The following is a 19,649-nucleotide window of genomic DNA, read 5'->3' as shown; positions in this document are numbered from 1 at the left end:
TATTTTGCTTAATGCTGGAGCCTCAGTTCCTACACAATGTTTACACATAGTACCACTTAAGTAAATGTTCGTTGATTGAAAGAAGATTCTTTCGGCCGAGTGCGGTGGCCCACGCCTGTAATCTCAGCACTTTGGGAGGCCGAGGCGGGGGGATCACGAGGTCAGGAGATCGAGACCATCCTGGGCAACATGGTGAAACCCCGTCTGTACTAAAAATACAAAAAATTAGCTGGGCGTGGTGGCAGGCGCATGTAGTCCCAGCTGCTTGGGAGGCTGAGGCAGGAGAATCGCTTGAACCCGGGAGGCGGCGGTTGCAGTGAGCCAAGATCGTGCCACTGCCCTCCAGTCTGGGTGACAGAGCCAGACTGTGTCTCCAAAAAAAAAAAAAAGATTATTTCTTCCTCTGGTTTTATAGCTGAGAAGCTGATGTCTCCTCGACTTCCAACTGGAACCTTGAACCCCCACATTCCTGGACCTTGAGCATTCCTCAAGTAGGAAGATGTAATGCACCTTGACCTCTTTCTAAATAAGACACTTCCCCCAAACAAGGGGAGTTGAGAGTGAAGTCTTCACGTCTCCACCCACTTTCAGATCCCAGAGGAGACAGACATCGGATGGCTGGTGAGAGAGAAGCCTTTAATGAAAGATGAGTTGCAGGCTTGGACCGCTACTCCTGCGCCCTTGGTGTGTGTGGGCGGGGGGTGGGCAGGGATGGGGTTATGGAGAGGGATAAGTGGGGTGAGGTGGAAGCAGGGGGAAGAGGCAGGTCTGGGAGGGTGGAGAGGAAGGGCGCTGCCCAATGTGGCTGTCTGCTCAACTGTTCTCCCAGAAGAAATTGTTACAGGCCACTGTGAGAGCAGCCACAAGCACCACATACTCCTGGAAGTCCACCTCCCCGTCTCCATTCTCGTCTAGCTCCTTCATCACCTTGTCCACAGCATCCACATCCTTCTGGGCCTGTGGTGGGAGGAGAGGAAGAGGGAGGTGTATAGGGAGGGGTACAGCACTGAGTCAGAGGCAAGGGGGTGGTTGAGGAGCAGGAGGCAGAGATGAGCGAGAGGAACTGCACTGAATTATGGGACTCTTCTGGGCCTCCTCAAAACTCTTGAGGGCTCCTGTTGCCTACAGCATAAACTCTTTCACCTGGCAGAATGAATAATAATGACACCAGTTACCGTATGTTGAGTGCCTACGATAAAGCAAGCACTACACTAGGAGCTTTACAAGCACTGTCTAATTTAATTCTAATACAAATAATGTGAGGTATGTTTCATTATTTCCATTCTAGAGAAGAAACAAATTGGTAATTGGTGGTTAAATAAATATGCCCAAAGTCCCACAGCTAGAAAGTAGCAGGGCTGGAATTTGAACCCAGTCCGATAAAACCTCAAAACCGATGCACTTTTTACCATATCCTGAGGCTTCTTTACTTTAGGGCCCTGGTTAGCCTTTGCAGCCTACTTTTCTACATCCTTCATGCCAGTCAAATGAAACTACTGGCATGCTCCACATTCTTCTTTCTCCCATGCTTTTGTTCATTCAGTTACCTCCTCCTAAAATGTGTGCATTTACCCAGATAATCTTCCAATGGAAATCCATGGTTCAAGTGCCCCCTCTTCAGGAAAGCCATCTGACTTCAGTCAGGTTAATAATCTCTCATAACCCTTTCTGGCACATCTGTTAAGGCTCTGCATACTTCCTGGAGTTCATGGTTTACTTTTAAGTGTCAATCTTTCCCTTCTAAGTCTGTCAGTCTTATTATTGATGAATCTACACAGGGCCTAACACTTAACAGGTGATCAATAAACCAGGGCATTTTGACTTGACCCAGGAGGAGTAGGGGAGCCTGGAAAAACCCAGGAGAGAAGCCTGGGAAAGGAAAGAAGGAGGCTAGGCTGAGCTGGAGGTGGGGTGGGGAGATAGCAAGGGGGTGCCCATCCCATTCCCCCAACCTTCACCCACTCCATTCCCACTCCACCACTCTATGCTCACATCCAGGAAGCCAGAGAGCTCCGTCTGCAGCAGCTCTTTCAGCTCCTTCTTGCTCAGCTTGTACTTGTCCCCCTCTTTGCCCGAGTGGGCGTGAAACACGTTGATGAGGGTCTCCATCGCCGTCTCCAGCTCAGAGCCCATTGCAGCAGTGCACCTACCCACCCCCATGATGGAAGTGAGCTGAGGACCAGGCCTGGAGTACCTGGGGTCTAGGTGTGGGGAACCCTCAGGCCTGGCCCTGGCTGACAGCTCAAATAGCTGTGGGATTAGAGCCCTACTGCAATTGATCTTTCCCTGAGATTTTACAATGTGAGGGAAACCCCAGCAGACCTGTTCTCCGTGTACCTCAGTCTCTACCCCAGCCAGAGGGAATCAGGATTGGGGCATGGAGAGAGAGCAGTTGGAGCTGGGCTGACTCCAGATGCCTGTGGTAGATGTCTGCAGTGGCTGCCCAGGCAGGGATTGAGGAGGGTGGGGCAGGCAGGGGTGGTCACAGGACTGGGCCATGCTTCCTCTGGCTCTATTTTTACCCTGGACCTTGCCTGTCTAGCATAGCCAAGCTCTGCTGTTGAGGGTGGTGGGCTGGGATGTCCACTACAGCCTTCCTTCTGCTGCCCACCCCTAGCAAGGAGTCAGTCTGGTACCCTTGGTCAGCCTGGTAGAGGGGATGGCAGCCCCAGTGGGTGGCCTAAGGCTTCTGGGGGAGGGAGGTCTCACTGACTCTGAGTTTCCTGTCAGCAGCTGGGGGCCCCTTTTGGTCCTTCGACTCTGTTCTCTCCTGAACATGTCATTTTGGCTTCTTTGGGGTATGCTCCCATTGCCTCTGCAAAATTATCCCTTCCATCTGGTGGGTGGCAGAAGGGGAGAGAGGAATGTCTGAGGCTTTTCCTTGGAGCCAGGGTTCCCAGGGAGTGGGAGAGGAGACCTGCAGGCGTTGTCCCTGCGACTGCTCACTCCTGGTTGATTCGGGGATAGTGGGAGCAAGGGGAATGGGGCTGCTATGTGTTGGGGGAGATAAAGGGCTGAAAGCATGCGGTCCTTTGAGTTCAAGGGGCCAGGAGAGAGTAGGAGAAGAAAGGAGAAAGGAGTGGTCTGTTGAGAGAGAAGACTGCCAAGCTGGGGGGCCTCTCCCTTGGCCCTGGGACAGTCTGGCCTTCCGCAACCCCAGGGGGGCAGCTCAGGTGTCTCAGATCAGATGTCCCCATCCTTCCCCAGGCCTAGGGGGCTGGACAATGGCCCTTGATCGAATGACATCCCAGTTCTTCAGTGGGGCCCTTGTGAGTGTCATCTGAACTCCGGACCTGAGAAGCAGTTGTCACAGAGACATGGGGGAGATGGAACCCAAGCCGTGGCTGATGAGGGGATAAGGGGTGCCTGAGGGAGGGATGCTGGTAGCTTGATTACCTGCTCCATGCCAGAGGGGCAGCTGGAGGTCACCTGGAGCCCTAAAGCAGCCTGGGATTTTATGTGGTGGCAGTTCTGAGAGGACTTGGGGGCAGGGCAGATGGGAAAACAAAGAGGAAAGAATGGGGGGAAAGAGGAGTCAAGAGGTCTGGACCAAAAGGGGGAGGAGGAGAAAGGGGAGGTCCTGTGGAGGTCGTGTTGGGAAGGGGCACAGCACCCTACATCTCCGCTTCCCCATATGATGGAAGCTTCGCCCTGCCACCCCCAGACTCCCTGGGGACCTGAGCTCTTGGCAGGGCAGGGTGGGGTGGCAGAGACTAAGGCTGGCAGGAGAGGTGCGGGCAGAAACAGCTGTTGTATCTGCTCTCTTCTTCTTACCTCACAGGAGGCGAGGCAGGGGAGGGCTGGGGCCCTTCCCAACACCTGGGAGACAGAGGGGGCCTTGGCAGGGACTTGAGGGATCCCTATGGGAGGGCCAGGTGGCCAGGAAGCTCATGGTGGGTTCCCCACTGGCTTCCTCCTTTGCTGAGCTGCCAGCTGTCTCTCCAACCTTCAGTTCATTTGTCTCTCATCACCACCTTCCAAGCCCTGTCTCCCCCAAATCCCAAACTACCCTCACCCTGACTGACTCCTCCCAGATCCTCAGTGCTCCACAGTGCTATGGTCCCCAGCCTCTTGGAGCCCTTCTGAAGACCCCTCTCCCTGAAGCTGGCAGGCCAGGGACTAGCCCAGTGGAGCAGGGTACTCACGGTTGGCCTGGGCCTGAGGTGGGAGCAGGTTCTGGACAGACGGCCAAGGCTGCAAATGTGGCTGCTGGAGCTGTGTGTGGAGACCTGTCTTCAACAGTCCCTCCCCCGCTGACCCCCCCACCGACTCCACCCCTTCACAGACGAACACCCTATGGGGCAAGGGGCCAGGAGCAGACAGAGGCGCCCTCTGTCTCCTGGGCTGGAACAGGCAGCCCTTGTCTCTTTCCCAGCCTTGCTTGCCCCGTTCCTTTCTCTCCAGGCAGCAGTGGATGGTGCAGGGGAAAGAGGTGGGAAGGAGGTCCTGGGAGGGACGCTGGATGTCTTACCCCAAGCTGGGCCTTGCAGTACCTGTGGCTGGCTGTGCTGGTTGAGCTGGGTAAGGGGGGAATTCTGCTGAGGGGGTCTTAGTCTGTGGCTCCTCCATGGGGCCTCACTGAGAGGACCCTCAGTGAAAAACTTAGTCTTGGGAGTCTGAGAACCCACAGAGGGATTTCAATCCAGGACTCTTCTCTGGGGGTCTCAACTTGGATCCCCCTCTGTGTGTGGGGCCTCAGCCTGGGGTTCTCTGAGGGATCTTGGTCTGTAGCATCCTTTGTGGGATCTCATTCTAAGGGGCCTCTGTGTGTGTCTCAGATTGGGCCTCTCAGTGTTGAGCTCCCTCAGTTGGTTGCCTCCCTCTTCCCCCCTCAGCATACACACTCCTGATTAGACGTGGGATGTGGTGGCAGCAGCCCCCAGTACTGAGAGGACTAGGACCCTGGGACCCCTGCTGAATGAGATCTGTCCAGGCAGCTCCTCTCCCTGACCAAGTGGGGGCGCTCGTGTGGCTGGCAGGGAGCCCGGGTCCAGGCCTGAGGGCTCAGGGCGAGCAGCGTCATTGGGCTGTCTCTGGTCCTCAGAATCCGCCACAGAAATTTGACACCTCTGGGCTTGGAAGCAGCTCCCTCCTCCTTCCCCGCTGTTTATAAACCTCAGCCCTGAGGCTCCAGCTCACTCTACCCCATCTCCTTGCCCGGTGAGTCTCATGGCCGACCCTGGAGGGAGCCTGGAGATCATTTTTTCTTCTGGGCTCCCAGGTCCCTCCCCCAGAGCCAGCTCAGACAGGAATTCAGGAAGCGGCTTTGGACGATCGAGCAACAGTGCGTGCAGGAGTGCGTGAGGGGGTGGACAGAAAAGAGAATGCCTCTTCCAGCCCCACCCACCGCACCCCGGGGGGCTGTGAGTGCCTGGGGCAGGGAGTCAGAGACGTCCCGTTCTAGGACCCTTGTCACCGGGAGACAGGAGCGGGGAGGATCTGTGGGGTCCTGGGTTCAGCACTCTGCCCTGCTGCCCCTGAGGAGAGGTAAGGGTGGGGCGGGGCAGAGAAAATGGGTCTGTTCAAACGGAGCCAGCTCTGACCACAGGGGACATTTGCCAGACCCTGTGCTTCTCTGCTGGGAGGAGCGGTTAGAGTGTGTGTAGGCGGATGCGAGAGGCCGGAGACCAGGGCCCAACATAAACAAGCTTTGGAGACAACCTTATGACCTGTGAGGCTGGGTGAGACAAAAAGGGATTCTTGAGACAGACAAGCCACAGAGGGGCCACCAGACTTGAAGGACTCCAAGAAGGACCCTCAACTGAAGACCTCCTCTCAAGTAGGGGGGTCTCCAGATCGAGGGATCACCACAGAGTGGTCCCTAAGCCACAGACATTTGAAAAGGACCCCAGATTGTGAGACCTACAGAAGAGGGGGTTTCTGGAGCTGAATCTCCTGCCCCCACCAAAACTGAGATGCTGTTGCTTGGTCTGCTGCCCCAAGCTCAACCCTTGTCCTCTCCCTCTTTCCCCATAATGCCCCCTCCAGGCTGAGACTGATGTGGTAACACCAAGGCAGGGACCTTCTGAACCATTCCTGCATCTTGGGGCTCCCTGACTCTCCCTCTCTGCTCCTTCTCTGTTCCACAGGTCAGCCCTGACAAAGGTCAGCTAGCCCCTTGAGGACATCAGCTTTGGCCTCAGGGTCCTAATGGCAGCAGAACCACTGACAGAGCTAGAGGAGTCCATCGAGACCGTGGTCACCACCTTCTTCACCTTTGCAAGGCAGGAGGGCCGGAAGGATAGCCTCAGCGTCAACGAGTTCAAAGAGCTGGTTACCCAGCAGTTGCCCCATCTGCTCAAGGTAGGCAGAGGTCTGGGACTGAGATTTTGTGAGGTGGTGATTATGGGACACTGTGTTTAGGACGTGATGGTGCCGAGTATGATGATGTGACCACAAGAAAGGGTGTGGGTGGCTGTATGTGTAAATGGTTGCAGGTTTTCTTTTGGTTTTTTGAAACAAAGTCTCTCGCTGTCACCCAGGCTGGAGTGCAGTGGTATGATCTTGGCTCACTGCAACCTCCATCTCCAGGGTTCAAGTGATTCTCCTGCCTCAGCCTCCTGAGTAGCTGGGATTACAGGTGTGTGCCACCACGCCGAGCCTATTTCTGTATTTTTAGTAGAGACAGGGTTTCACCAGGTTGGTCAGGCTGGTCTCAAACTCCTGACCTCAGGTGATCCACCCGCCTCGGCCTCTCAAAGTGCTGGGGTTACAGGCGCAAGCCACTGCGCCTGACCCGGTTGTGGGTTCTCTTGCCTGGTGTGTATGTGTGTGTGTTTGTGTGTCCATGCATATAATTAGGTAAGCAAAGATACTATGTGCCAGTGGGAGTATAGGCTTGTGTCAGAAGAAGCTGTTGAGTTCTTGTGTATGCTCTGTGCCTTTCTGGTCTAATTTCCCCAAGACAGGACTGGACCCAGAGCTGGCTTCCAGGAGAGTCACAGACTGTCACAGCTGGAAGGAGGCCAAGAGAAAACACAATCCGCATTCCTCACTTCACATATATGGAAACTGAGGCCTAGCAGTGGAAAGGGGCTTATCAAAAATGAAAACACAGCCAAATTCATGGAGTCATAGACCTCAGTGTAGGGGGTCTGTGGAACGCATCTGTGAAGACTCTCTACCCGCTATGGGCATCCTCTCACTAGGGTGTAAGACAGTCATTCCTTCTCTCCCACTCAGGCTGGAGTCAGTTCTTAAATTTCATTGACTCTGGGCTCGAAGAGGCCTGGTCATTCTGGCTGTTGACAGTTTGTTTTACATCCTTTCTGAAAATCCACAGGCACATTGAAGTGTGTGAATATGGACTCCTTGAACACAATGAGTCTCTGAAACTCATGGTCTTTTATCTGCAAAATCCCCTACAACTTCCAACTTCTCAGACTTTCTTTTTGAGACAGGGTGTCTCACTCTGTTGTCCAGGCCACTGGGCGATCACAGCTCACTGCATCCTTGACCTTCTGGGCTCAGGCAATCCTCCTGCCCCAGCCTCACAAGTAGCTGGGACCACAGGTGCATGCCACACTGCCTGGCTAATTTTTTCTTTTTTTGTGACAGAGTCTCACTCTGTCACCGAGGCTGGAGTGCAATGGTGCGATCTTGGCTCACTGCAACCTCTGCCTCCTGGGTTCAAGTGGTTCTCTTGCCTCAGCCTCATGAGTAGCTGGGATTACAGGCAACCGCCACCATGCCCGGATAATTTTTGTATTTTTAGTAGAGACAGGGTTTCACTATGTTGGCCAGGCTGGTTTTGAACTTCTGACCTCAGGTGATCCACCCGCCTCAGCCTCTCAAAGTGCTGGAATTACAGGCGTGAGCCACTGCGCCTGGCCTAATTTTTAAGTTACTTGTAGAGATGCGGTCTCTTCATGTTTCCCAAGCTGGTCTCAGACTCCAGGCCTCAAGTGATCCTCCTGCATTGGCCTTCCAAAGTGTTGGGATTACAGGCGTGGGCCACTGTGCCCAGCCAGACGTTTCCTTTCATCTTTTTACTGGAAACTTCAGGTTCTCTCCTGAAGGGACAGCATTCCTTATATCCTTGTCAAGCAGTGATTGTGTTTTTTTTTTTTTTTTTTTTTCTAAATTCAACTTCCTCTGGGCCTGGAAATGTAGGAAGTGACCTCTCTGCTTTTCATTATCTCCAGATTTTAGTTTCTTCTTCTTTCTAAGACTTCCCAGCTCCTTGGAAGCTCATCTGCCACCTGCCATTCTTCTTATTGCACTCCTTACAGCTCTTCAGCTCCTGGCTCACTGTTGTCTTCTCATCACTGCTTCTGTTGTTATTCTCAGTGGCTTCAACATCCATACAGACAATTCATCCAACACCTGGGCCTTTCAATTTTCTCAACTCCTCATTTCCAAAAAGATTTGTCTTCCTGCATCTCAGCATCCCACTCCTCTGTTCATGCTTTAGACAGTGTCATTAACAAAATAACGTACCACTTCCAAAATCTTGATTTCAAGTTTCCCTTTATCTGCTGACCTCCTCCTGTCATTCCAGTTCTGTTCCCCTCGCTAGCTTCTCCACTTCAGCGCTTCCCTGACTCCTCAGGTACCTTCAGTCTCTCGACTCTCTCACTTTTGCATCTTCCATCAACATCCCTTGTGTCCTCATTGCCCTTCTTCCTCACCTCAGGTTCTAAGGCTTCTCATTGTAATCACTGCCTTAACCCCATTGATTCTGTCTCTCTCTGTTCTCAACCCAGTTAATCCACCATTTCACCTATAGTAACTTGCCAGTTAAATCCACTGTTCTGCATCTGCACTTGGATAGCTGAATCTGGCTGGAGAAAAATGCACAGCTTTCTCGACTTGTCTCACTTTAAATCTATAACCACAGACCCCAAGAGGGACCCTTGGCAATGCCTGGCGGTTCTGTGTTTCCCTGGTTGATTCATTTACCGGTTCTTTCAGATGATTATTTCACAATTTGTCTTCTCACCTCAAAGCTCAGTACGTCTTTCCACGTTCTCCCTTTTCCTGAGACGTTTACTCACTGAGAAGGTCAGGAGTTCGAGACCAGCCTGGCCAATATAGTGAAACCCCATCTCTACTAAAAATATATTTAAAAAATTAGCTGGGTGTGGTTGTGTGCATCTGTAATCCCAGCTACTTGAGAGGCTGAAGCAGGAAAATTGCTTGAACCCTGGAGGCAGAGGTTGCAGGGAGCCGAGATTGCACCACTGCACTCCAGCCTGGGCAACAGAGGGAGACTCTGTCTCAAAGGAAAAAAAAAGGAAAAGAAAAAAGAAAATAGGAGCAATCAGGAAACTTGTACTTGCTCCCTCCCCAAAATCAGCAGTCTTCTGTTATGCAAATGATCCGTCACTGCCCCTAAGGCCAACCCTTCACTGGTGCCCTGGATCCCATCCCCTCTCACCCACTGCACTCCAGCCTGGGTGATGGACAGAGCGAGACTCCGTCTCAAAAAAAAAAAAAAAAAAAATCTTTCCTCTTGAAATTACTCCTCTCTTTCTTGTGTCCTCAAATTTTCCTTCTCCACTGTATCGTTCTTACCAGCTTACAACTGATACCTCTTTTTTTTTTTTTTTTTTGGGACAGAGTCTCACTTTGTTGCCCAGGATAGAGTGCAATGGCGTGATCACAGTTCACTGCAGCCTCTACCTCCCAGGCTCAAGTGATCCTTCCACCTCAGCCTTCTGAGTAGCTGGGACTACAGGCATGTGCCACCATGTCCGGCTAATTTTTTAATTTTTTTGTAGAGATAGGGCCTCTGTATGTGTGCGTGCATGTAATTAGGTAAGCAAAGATACTGTGTGCCAGTGGAAGTATGGGCTTGTATCAGATGATGCTGTTGGGTTCTTGTGTATGCTCTGTGCCTTTCTGGTCTAATTTCCCCAAGACAGTACTGGACCCAGAGCTGACTTCCAGGAGAGTCACAGACCATCACAGCTGGAAGGAGGCCAAGAGAAAACACAGTCCACATTCCTCACTTCACATACATGGAAGCTGAGGCCTAATTTTTAAATTTTTTTGTAGAGACAGGGCCTCATTATATTGCCCATGCTGGTCTTGAACTTCTAGGCTTAAGTGATCCTCCTGCCCTGGCCTCCCAAAGTGTTGGGATTACAGGCATGAACCACTATGCCCAGCCCAATCCTTTATTGATGGAAATTTTTCTTATGTCCATTTCTTCCTTCTTGCAAATACTGTGTTTGTATACCTACATACTGGTAGAAAAATAACAACATAAGGTAAATGTTTGGCAGTAGAAATATTAGGTTAAGTGGCATGTTCATTTTTAATTTTTTTTTTTCCAGTTTAATTTTTTTTTGAGAAAGAATCTTGCTCTTTCACCCAGGCTGGAGTGCAGTGGCACGATCTCGGGTCACTGCAACCTCTGCCTCCCAGGTTCAAGCGATTTTCCTGGCTCAGCCTCCCTGAGTAGCTGGGACTACAGGCTCGTGCCACCATGCCTGGCTAATTTTTGTATTTTTAGTAGAGACAAGGTTTCACCATGTTGGCCAGGCTGGTCTCGAACTCCTGACTTCAGATGATCTGCCCGCCTCAGCCTCCCAAAGTGCTGGGATTACAGGGGTGAGCCACTGAGACTGGCTTTCATTTTTAATTTTTGTGAATATTACCAATTTGCCTCCTAAAAAAGTTGTACCAGTTTATATGGCTACCCACACTTCATGCGACGCCTGTGTACTTGTCCACACTGGGTATTATTGAGCTTTTACTTTTTGCTAATCTACGATGTGAAAATGGTATATTTTTCTGATTTATGCATATATAATTCTGAGTGAAATGGAACTTAATTTTTTTTTTTTTTTTTTGAGACGAGGTCTCACTCTGTCACCCAGGCTGGGCTGGAGTGCAGTGGTGTGATCTTGGCTCACTGCAACCTCCACCTCTTGGGTTCGAGCGATTCTCCTGCCTCAGCCTCCCAAGTAGCTGGGACTATGGGCATGCATCACCACGCCTGGCTAATTTTTGCATTTTTAGTAGAGATGGGGTTTCTTTCTTTCTTTCTTTCTTTCTTTTTTTTTTTTTTTTTGAGCAGCAGCAAGATTTATTGCAAAGAGCGAAAGAACAAAGCTTCCACAGTGTGAGAGACCCAAGCGGGTTGCCCGAGATGGGGTTTCATCATGTTGGCCAGGCTGGTCTTGAACGCCTGACCTCGAGTTACCCACCTGCCTTGGCCTGCCAAAGTTCTGGGATTACAGGCATGAGCCACTGTGCTCGGCCAGCAACATTTTATAATGTTAAAAAGAATCCTATAGGCCAGGCATGGTGGCTCATGCCTGTAATCCCAGACCTTTTGGAGGCTGAGGTGAGTGGATCAGCTGAGGTCAGGAGTTTGAGACCAGCCTGGCAAACATGGTGAAACCCCATCTCTAAAAATACAAAAATTAGCCAGGCATGGTGGTGGGTGCCTGTAATCCCAGCTGCTCGGGAGGCTGAGGCAGGAGAATTGCTTGAACCCAGAAGGTGGGGGTTGCAGTGAGCCGAGATCATACCACTGCATGCCAGCCTGGGCAACAGAGTGAGACTCCATCTCAAAAAAAAAAAAAAAAATCCTATAGATAGTTTAGTTGGGATCATATAAAAGATATATTTTAGGGAAAATCGACATTTTTAGCTGATTGAGCCTTTCTCTTTAAGAAAAATATGTATTTATTCAATTTTCTATTTATTCAAGTTTTTTTTTAATATCCCTGTGGTATAATATGAAATATATAGTTGTCATTTCATATCCATGGGAATTGTTCCCAGGACCCCCTTGGATGCCAAAATCCTTGGATGCTCAATTACCTTTTTTTGTCGTTTTCTTGTAGAGATGGGGGTCTCACTATGTTGCCCTGGCTGGTCTTGAACTCCTGGGCTCAAGCGATCCTCTCACCTTGGCCTCCCAAAGTGCTGAGATTACAGATGTGAGCCACCATGCCTGGCCTCAGATCCCTTATATAAAATCAGATAGTACTTGCATATAACCTATGCATATCCTCCTGTATACTTTAAATTACAAGTAACTCTAGGTTACTTGTAATACATAATGCAATGCCTACTCATCACTTCATTCACATGGATTCAACTTAGTACTTAGCATGGGGCAAAATTTAAGTTTTGCTTTTTGGAACTTTGTGGATTTTTTTTCTTCAAATATTTTTGGTCCTAGGTTGGTTGAATCCAGGGCTGTGGAACCCACTGATACTGATAATGGTATTTGGTATTTGGCTTTTGTTTTGTTTCTGTCACAGCTCTTTTTTTTTTTTTTTTTGAGATGGTCTTGCTCTGTCACCCAGGCTGGAGGGCAGTGGCTTGATCTCGGCTCACTACAGCCTCTGCCTCCCACACTCAAGCGATTCTTCTGATTCAGCCTTCCAAGTAGTTGGGACTACAGGTGTGCACTATCACACCCAGCTAATTTTTGTATTTTTTTTTTTTCTTTTTTTGAGACAGAGTCCCACTCTCTAGCCCAGGCTGGAGTGCAATGGCACGATCTCTGCTCACCACAACCTCCGCCTCCTAGGTTCAAGCAATTCTCCTGTCTCAGCCTCCCGAGTAGCTGGGATTACAGGCTCCCACCACCATGCCTGGCTAGTTTTTGTATTTTTAGTAAAGGCAGGGTTTTGCCATGTTGGCCAGGCTGGTCTTGAACTCCTGACCTCAGGTGATCCACCTGCCTCGGCCTCTCAAAGTGCTGGGATTACAGGCGTGAGCCACCACGCCCGGCCTGCCTGCCTAATTTTTATATTTTTAGTAGAGACAGAGTTTCGCTTTGTTGGCCAGACTGGTCTCAAACTCCTGACCTCAAGTGATCTGCCCGCCTCAGCCTCCCAAAGCGTTGGGATTACAGGCGTAAGCCACCGCACCCTTCCTGCTTCTTCCTTCTTAATAGTTATTTATTTCTCTTTACTAATTGAATGCACCCCCAATATAATGTTACAGTGGCCATCCTTACCTTCCACTGGCAGTGCTTATAGTATAATTAAATGTGGTTGTAACTTAAAAAAAAAGTCTATTTTAGTTCTTCTGTGAATCAGCTTTGTTCCCTTTAGAGATTTGGTGAGTCTTCTCTGTCTGCATCCAAATGTTGGTTCAAACCTTGAGCATCACACCCTGCCTGAGGCACCCTTCTCTGGTTTGATGTTGAACTATTGTTCAACAGTCAACTTTTTGGTTGTGCTTGTTTATCTGGCAACAGGTCCTTCGATCAGGACATCCAGTTTACTGTTGCCATTGATTTCACAGGCCTATGAGAGAGACCCTGTCAAGGGCCCCTAAAAACCCAGATACTCCATGTCCTTGCCATTCCCCTGATCTAGTGACCCAGCTGGATAAATGAAAAGACACAAGGGTTGTGCAAATGAGCAGCTAAATATTGGGAGCTTCTCCAGCTTTCTGAGAAAGAGGAGGGTGGCCCCAGAAGGCTCAGACTGGGTCCAACCCTGCAGCATCTCCCTGAGATGCTGGCAAATCCTTGGGCCGATCCCACAGCAGCTGCAGCGGTGTGCTGGTGAGAGAAGATTGTGTGCATTTCTTTCCAGCTTTGTATTCAGCGACAACCTGTTTGTGGTTTGTAAGCGGCCATCGTGGAAGTATTTACACAATGGCAAGCACTAGGACTCAGGCCCCTCCACCTCTCTCTGCTGGTGCTCCTTGGAGAGGCACCCTGTGGCAGTGCAGTTTTGGGGCCGCAGCCTCATTCTTTAGAGAAGGGGCAGGTGCCACTGCTCTCTGAGGGAAGGGCCTTGAGAGAATGGCAGCTGGCAGTTCTTCCCTCTCTACTTTCTCAAGAACCCCAGTTTCTAACTCTACCCTTCCCTTTGGTGTCTCCTCAGGATGTGGGCTCTCTTGATGAGAAGATGAAGAGCTTGGATGTGAATCAGGATTCGGAGCTCAAGTTCAATGAGTACTGGAGACTGATTGGGGAGCTGGCCAAGGAAATCAGGAAGAAGAAGGACCTGAAGATCAGGAAGAAGTAAAGCCGCCTGGCTGAGATGGGGGTGGGCAAGGCAGGGCTGGTCAGGACTGAGCAGAACCCCACTCTTCCCAAATAAAGCTTCCTCCTTGAAACACAAATGTTTCTTACTTACACCCCATCCTGATTTCTTTTCTTGAGACCAGAGAGTAGGAAAGCTCTCTCTTGACCTGAGGATGGATCTGAAAATTATGAACACCTTGAGGACAGGGAATGTTATTCATCTTCGAATTCCGCAGCATCTAGCACCAGGTCTTGTACAGAGCAGGTGCCCCATAAATGGTTGAATGAATATATGAAAAGTAGAGGCAGAGGGCTGGGCACAGTGGCTCACGCCTGTAATCCTAGTACTTTGGGAGGCTGAGGTAGGTGGATCACTTGAGGTCAGGAGTTCGAGACCAGCCTGGCCAACATGGCAAAACCACATCTCTACTAAAAATACAAAAATTAGCTGGGCTGGCACCTGTAATCCCAGCTACTCAGGAGGCTGAGACAGGAGAATCACTTGAACCCAGGAGGAGGAGTTTGCAGTGAGCCGAGATCGTACCATTGCACTCCAGCCTGGGCGATAGGAGCGAAACTCCATCTCAAAAACAAAAACAAAACAAAACAAAACAAAAAAAAAGAAAAAAGAAAAAGAAAAAAGAAAAGTAGAGGCAGAGATGTGGGGCAGGAGAGGTGACTCAGGGGCTCAGCTGCATGGTCCTGCTCTGCTTCTTTTTTCTTGGAGTTTGTCCGTTGGATGACAATGATAGTGGTGAACAGGTATGGTGGGCTTACTAAGTACCAGGTGCAGTGCTAAACATTTTGCCTGTATTGTCTTAGTTAATTCTCACAGTCCTTTGAGGAAGGCACTATTTTTAACTCCTGTATTAAAGATCAGGACACAGATCTTAGGTAAAGTCATAAAGACAAGAATAGGTGGATTTCAGAGCTCTGGTTAACCAGGATCTTCTCTGGCTGGGTGCTCAGGAACACTAGGCCCTCCTCCCCTTACCCTCTGGAGCAGTGGGGAAGCCAGAAGGAAGGGCCGGATGTTCTGCTCAAGGACTGTGGGGTGAGGGTGTGGTGGTGCCACCGGAGGCAGAACTTGCCTTGCCTTCCTGGCTTGAAGGCCATATGGTGTACATGGCAACCACCAGAGGGAGCAGGGGCGGGCATCTCGGTGACCAGCCTCCGAGGGCTGTCACTGCCTCACTGGCAGGCATGCATGCAGGGCAGCTATGAGTCCAGAGGAACCTTTAGGCTGAGGGAGCTCCCTGACCCTCCATGAGAGGGTCCCAGACTGAGACCTCAGAGGAACCTCCAGACTGGGAATCCAAAGGGCCATTGGTGGAGACATTCAAGAGGGGCTCCTGCACTGAAGGGCTCCCTTACTGTGAGAAGCCCTGTGAGGAACCCCCCAGCCTGAACCTCCTCCTGAGAAACCCAGGCTAAGTCACTCTCAGAGGAACCCACAGGCTGAGAGACCCTCAGAGGGACCTGCAGGTTGAAGCCCTTCAGAGGAACTCTCAGAATGAGTCACTGTAGGAAGGTCCTCTCCGTTGAGACACAGAGGGCCCCGGGTTGAGAAGGTGACATGAGGAGGGACGTAGTGGGGTGTGCTCTGATCTCAGCATTTAGGAAAGGATCCCGGGAACTTTGGCTCTGGGCCACACCACATCCTTGCCCTGACTCATGCCTACTGCTCTGCACTTCTTCCTACCCCCTCCCCGTGACTTCAGGTTCTAGGTGTCTGGGCCTGGGCAGGTGAGGAGGGCCACTGGGGTTGGGCTCTCTGGGATGTCATTCTGGGTCCTGGATGGGGGGGTGTTGCTCTGCAGCTGGGTTAGGGAAGGCAGGGGGCTCTGAGGGAGGGAGAGAGAAACACGTGGCCCGACCAGTTTGGAGTGGGTGTTAGCTGCCAAGCAGCTCAAGTGGGCCTTGCATTTGTGCACTCTGGGCCACTGAGGGGAGCTGAAGGGAGGTCAGGCACTCACTCAATCCACCTCCCTCCACCAGGCTGCCCTTCTCTGGCTTCTTCCTCCTGATCCAAGTTCTCTACATTCATCTCTCTGCCTCCAGGACTGGTAAAGGCTGGGCTCCGGGATCCAGGCAGGCTTCAGTGTCAGTATGCAAGCCGGGCCTGGCTGGGAGAAGCATGTGTGTGTGTGTGCGTGAGAGAGAGAGAGAGAGAGAGACACACACATGGAGGGTACAGAGGCTCCTGCTTCTCCTTTCCTGGTCACAGATTCAGACCCCCTCTCCTTCCCTGCCCTACAGTTCCCCAGGGCTCTTCCACTTCCTAGGGTGACCCCATGCGGTCTCCAAGTCCTCCCTGTCTCCCCAACCTTCTCGCCTCTCTTTCTCTGTGACTCTGCATGCTGATCTGAGGCCAGGGGTTTCCCAGCCTCAGCCCTCTGTGGCTCCCTCCTCGTGGCAGGGTCAGGGTAGGCTCTGGAACTCTGGCCAGTGGAGGGTGGGGCCCATAAAGCTGGCTTATAGCCCAGGCTGCTGCAATAGCAGGGGTGGCTTAGGCCCAGCCCCCTGCCTTCCCTCCCTTCCCCCAGGTATAAGAGCTGAGCTCAGGTGAGCTAGCTCCTCCTGTCTTGTCTCAGCGGCTGCCAGCAGGTAAGGAAACCCAGGGCTTTTCACCCAAATATACTGCCTGCTGTCCAGAGGGCACACTTAGGGTAAGAGCTGGGGGATCAGATCCTGGAGGTTGGTGTATGTGTTTCAAGCAGAGGTGGGTGGTTGGAGGAGGTGGAAAGAATGAGGCTAAGGTGAGTCCCAAGGGATTCCCCTCAGATGCGTTTGCCTGGGGGATATGACATTGGCTCCTGAAGCCCAGGAGGGGCCTGGGCCTGTGTGGTGTTCGTTTTGACCCCCTGGTGAGGCGCAGAATATCTGAGGTGGAGCCAAAGGGGGCAGCTGAGGAAGAAATGCTAGACTCTCCCCTCAGCTCAGGCCTGCCCCCTCCTCTAGGCAGATCATGAGCCATCAGCTCCTCTGGGGCCAGCTATAGGACAACAGAACTCTCACCAAAGGACCAGACACAGTGGGCACCATGGGACAGTGTCGGTCAGCCAACGCAGAGGTGGGCTCATTCACTCCTGGCCTTTCTGCTCCCACACTCCTCTCCTTCACCCTGAGGGTCTATGTCCCCCCACTGACTTCTGCCCTTCACCTTGGCTTTGCCCTGCACCCCAGACCCTGTAAGTGAGATGTGAACCCTCTTCTGAGGCCCACACAGGGTGATGCAGATGGAGTCCTCCTGGGAAGAGGATGCTTGGGTGCATGCTGGGACCTGCTCTGCCTGCAGCTGGGGGGTGTGTGAGAGGGGAAGCCTTCCCCAACCTGTAGCTGCTGTGGCCTGGAGGCCGAGCTGGGGGTGGGTGAGAAGGGCTAGATTCTGGGCTCTGGAGTGGGTGGGAGCTATGTGCCTTCCAGCTGCCTTCTGCCCTGGGGGCTTTGCTAGGCTCCTGGAGAAGCAGGGTGTTGGGGTGCATGGAGCTTCACCGATGTTTGTGATGTCCGCTGCCCTCAGGATGCTCAGGAATTCAGTGATGTGGAGAGGGCCATTGAGACCCTCATCAAGAACTTCCATCAGTACTCCGTGGAGGGTGGAAAGGAGACGCTGACCCCCTCTGAGCTACAGGACCTGGTCACCCAGCAGCTGCCCCACCTCATGCCGGTATGGAGGGAGCACACCCCACCCCAGCCAGTACCCTGACTTCCCAAGCAAGTGCTCCAGGACCCCACCCACACTGGCACTTGCAACCCTCAGCTCTTCCCCCTTGCCAGTGCTAGGTAGGCTCTGCTCCTGCTGTCTGCCCCTGGGCAGGGTGGGGTGGGAAGATGGGAAGGGCTGCCTCCCTGAGCCATGGTGTCTTCACTCCCCTCAGAGCCACTGTGGCCTGGAAGAGAAAATTGCCAACCTGGGCAGCTGCAATGACTCTAAACTGGAGTTCGGGAGTTTCTGGGAGCTGATTGGAGAAGCGGCCAAGAGTGTGAAGCTGGAGAGGCCTGTCCGGGGGCGCTGAGAACTCCCTCTGGAATTCTTGGGGGGTGTTGGGGAGAGACTGTGGGCCTGGAAATAAAACTCTCCTCTACCACCACCCTGTACCCTAGCCTACACCTCTCCTCATCTCTGCAAAGTTCAGCTTCCTAATGGCCTTCTCCAGGGTCTCTGTGCACTCTATCTTGGATGCTCTGTGGAGCTCGTGGGTGCAGGAGTCTCCACCAGAGGGAGGCTCAGGGGACTGTTTGGGCCAGGGATGAATATTTGAGGGATAAAAATTGTGTAAGAGCCAAAGAATTGGTAGTAGGGGGAGAACAGAGAGGAGCTGGGCTATGGGAAATGATTTGAATAATGGAGCTGGGAATATGGCTAGATATCTGGTACTAAAAAAGGGTCTTTAAGAACCTACTTCCTAATCTCTTCCCCAACCCAAACCATAGCTGTCTGTCCCGCGCTCTCTTCCTGCCTCCAGCTCTGCCCCAGTCTCCTCCTAGACTCTGTCCCTGGGCTAGGGCAGGGGAGGAGGGAGAGCAGGGCTGGGGGAGAGGCTGAGGAGGGTGTGACATTCGGGGAGAGGACCAGCTGGGTGCTTGGGCATTGACAGAATGATGGTTGTTTTGTATCATTTGATTAATTAAAAAAATGAAAAAAGTGAAACATGTTGTCTTGACTGGACACCCCCTCCCCGAGGGTCCACAGGTGAGGGGAGCTTGGGGGTGAATGGCAAAATCATTGGTAGGGTGGGGCACGTGGGGCTGGAGTGGTTGGCAGTGGAAGTGAATGGGGACTCACTTTTCCCTATGGGTTTGGGTTGAGGGTGGTACCAGGCCCAAAAGGGCAACATGGTCCTCTCTGAGGGACAGGCTCCTCTTTGCCAATGGGCGGGCCCTCTTATAGAAGAGGAGGGTATGTGCGCACACTTGGGGAAAAGGATATTAGTCCAGGTGTTCTGAGCCCTGGATGACATAACAAGGGAAATGGGGTGGATGGGGGTTGGGGGGGTTAGAAACAGGCTGGCCTGAGTTTGAATCTCAGATCGGCCACTTATCATTGGAATTTTGGGCATGCTCTTAGTATCAGTTTCCTCATCTGTAAAATGGGGGATATGAATATTACTTCCACAGGATTGCCAGGAGGACAATGCCACACAACATGTAAAGCACTTATCAGAGAGCCTGACACATGGCGAGTGCCCAGTGAGCCAATGTCATTCCCGCTGGAGTGGGCAAGTGGGCCCCTCTTTGGTTTCAGCTGCTGCCCTAGTGTAGGGAGGTCGAGCTGGCCAGTTTCCTTGGGTATCTAAGGGAAATGGTGGGCTGTGGGGAGTTTCCAGAGTTCCTGGTGTACATGAGGGATCTTAGGGCTGGGTCTCAGAAGAGCTGATGGGTCGGACTGGAGACAGAAGACCAGGGAGCCAGACAGGTCCCTGGCATCTGCCTTCTGATTTGAGCACAGAAGTGGGGCGTTACTCCTGAAACCCCAATGGCAAGGTGGTTTCTGTGGCCAGTTAGGCTGGCCTGGAATGTTAACTGAACTCGTCTGTTGGGAGCCCCTGAAACTGGGATCCCAGTGACCCAGGTGAGAAAGGCAGGTGATAGTCCTTCCCTTCCTTTCTCTACCCTGTCAGGTTCTGCTCAGCCCCTGCGGGCTGGGAGGGTGGGGTTGGGGGAGTGCCAGCTTTCACCACTCCCTCTGGGATGG

General features: G+C 51.9%; 3 protein-coding genes across 12 annotated transcripts; 2 read left to right on the top strand and 1 right to left on the bottom strand.

Moving 5' to 3' along the window:
* The first annotated feature begins 420 nt into the window (after window positions 1-420).
* S100A13 (S100 calcium binding protein A13) lies at window positions 421-14,049 on the top strand. Of its 8 annotated transcripts, none has more exons than XM_063624789.1 (3): window positions 421-621; window positions 6,090-6,303; window positions 13,809-14,049. In XM_063624789.1, exons 2-3 carry the CDS (start codon window positions 6,151-6,153, stop codon window positions 13,950-13,952), a joined length of 297 nt encoding a protein of 98 aa, XP_063480859.1. In that variant the 5' UTR covers window positions 421-621; window positions 6,090-6,150; the 3' UTR covers window positions 13,953-14,049. The 8 variants fall into 8 exon arrangements, with proteins under 8 accessions (XP_063480859.1, XP_063480865.1, XP_063480860.1 ...); XM_063624795.1 differs by lacking the exon at window positions 421-621 and adding an exon at window positions 2,187-2,205; XM_063624790.1 differs by lacking the exon at window positions 421-621 and adding an exon at window positions 4,385-4,432.
* On the bottom strand, window positions 616-4,334 carry S100A1 (S100 calcium binding protein A1). Its single transcript, XM_063624796.1, has 3 exons — window positions 4,146-4,334; window positions 1,993-2,146; window positions 616-957 (listed from the first exon to the last, which is right to left on the bottom strand). The coding sequence occupies exons 2-3, from the start codon at window positions 2,131-2,133 to the stop codon at window positions 814-816; spliced, it is 285 nt and encodes a 94-aa protein (XP_063480866.1). The 5' UTR covers window positions 2,134-2,146; window positions 4,146-4,334; the 3' UTR covers window positions 616-813.
* A 1,089-nt stretch (window positions 14,050-15,138) lies between the features above and the next one.
* On the top strand, window positions 15,139-18,605 carry S100A14 (S100 calcium binding protein A14). Of its 3 annotated transcripts, XM_063628119.1 has the most exons (6): window positions 15,517-15,697; window positions 15,950-16,017; window positions 16,498-16,558; window positions 16,913-17,024; window positions 17,475-17,621; window positions 17,833-18,605. In XM_063628119.1, exons 4-6 carry the CDS (start codon window positions 16,995-16,997, stop codon window positions 17,968-17,970), a joined length of 315 nt encoding a protein of 104 aa, XP_063484189.1. In that variant the 5' UTR covers window positions 15,517-15,697; window positions 15,950-16,017; window positions 16,498-16,558; window positions 16,913-16,994; the 3' UTR covers window positions 17,971-18,605. The 3 variants fall into 3 exon arrangements, with proteins under 3 accessions (XP_063484192.1, XP_063484189.1, XP_063484190.1); XM_063628122.1 differs by having other exon boundaries at window positions 15,139-15,697; window positions 15,950-16,558; XM_063628120.1 differs by lacking the exons at window positions 15,950-16,017; window positions 16,498-16,558 and having other exon boundaries at window positions 15,526-15,697.
* The last annotated feature ends 1,044 nt before the right edge of the window (window positions 18,606-19,649 follow it).

This window comes from Symphalangus syndactylus, chromosome 12 (genome assembly GCF_028878055.3).
Source record: "Symphalangus syndactylus isolate Jambi chromosome 12, NHGRI_mSymSyn1-v2.1_pri, whole genome shotgun sequence".
Classification (NCBI taxonomy): domain Eukaryota; kingdom Metazoa; phylum Chordata; class Mammalia; order Primates; family Hylobatidae; genus Symphalangus; species Symphalangus syndactylus.
Note: the sequence above shows the minus strand (reverse complement) of the source record. Positions and strands in the feature narration are given on the sequence as shown.

Coding starts and splice junctions, on each gene's coding strand:
- S100A1 (XM_063624796.1), bottom strand. CDS start 2,133: ATGGGCTCTGAGCTGGAGACGGCGATGGAGACCCTCATCAACGTGTTT. Junction 958..1,992: donor AGCTCTCTGGCTTCCTGGAT/GTGAGCATAGAG, acceptor CTCCCACCACAG/GCCCAGAAGGATGTGGATGC.
- S100A13 (XM_063624789.1), top strand. CDS start 6,151: ATGGCAGCAGAACCACTGACAGAGCTAGAGGAGTCCATCGAGACCGTG. Junction 6,304..13,808: donor AGTTGCCCCATCTGCTCAAG/GTAGGCAGAGGT, acceptor GTGTCTCCTCAG/GATGTGGGCTCTCTTGATGA.
- S100A14 (XM_063628122.1), top strand. CDS start 16,995: ATGGGACAGTGTCGGTCAGCCAACGCAGAG. Junction 17,025..17,474: donor GTCGGTCAGCCAACGCAGAG/GTGGGCTCATTC, acceptor CGCTGCCCTCAG/GATGCTCAGGAATTCAGTGA. Junction 17,622..17,832: donor AGCTGCCCCACCTCATGCCG/GTATGGAGGGAG, acceptor CACTCCCCTCAG/AGCCACTGTGGCCTGGAAGA.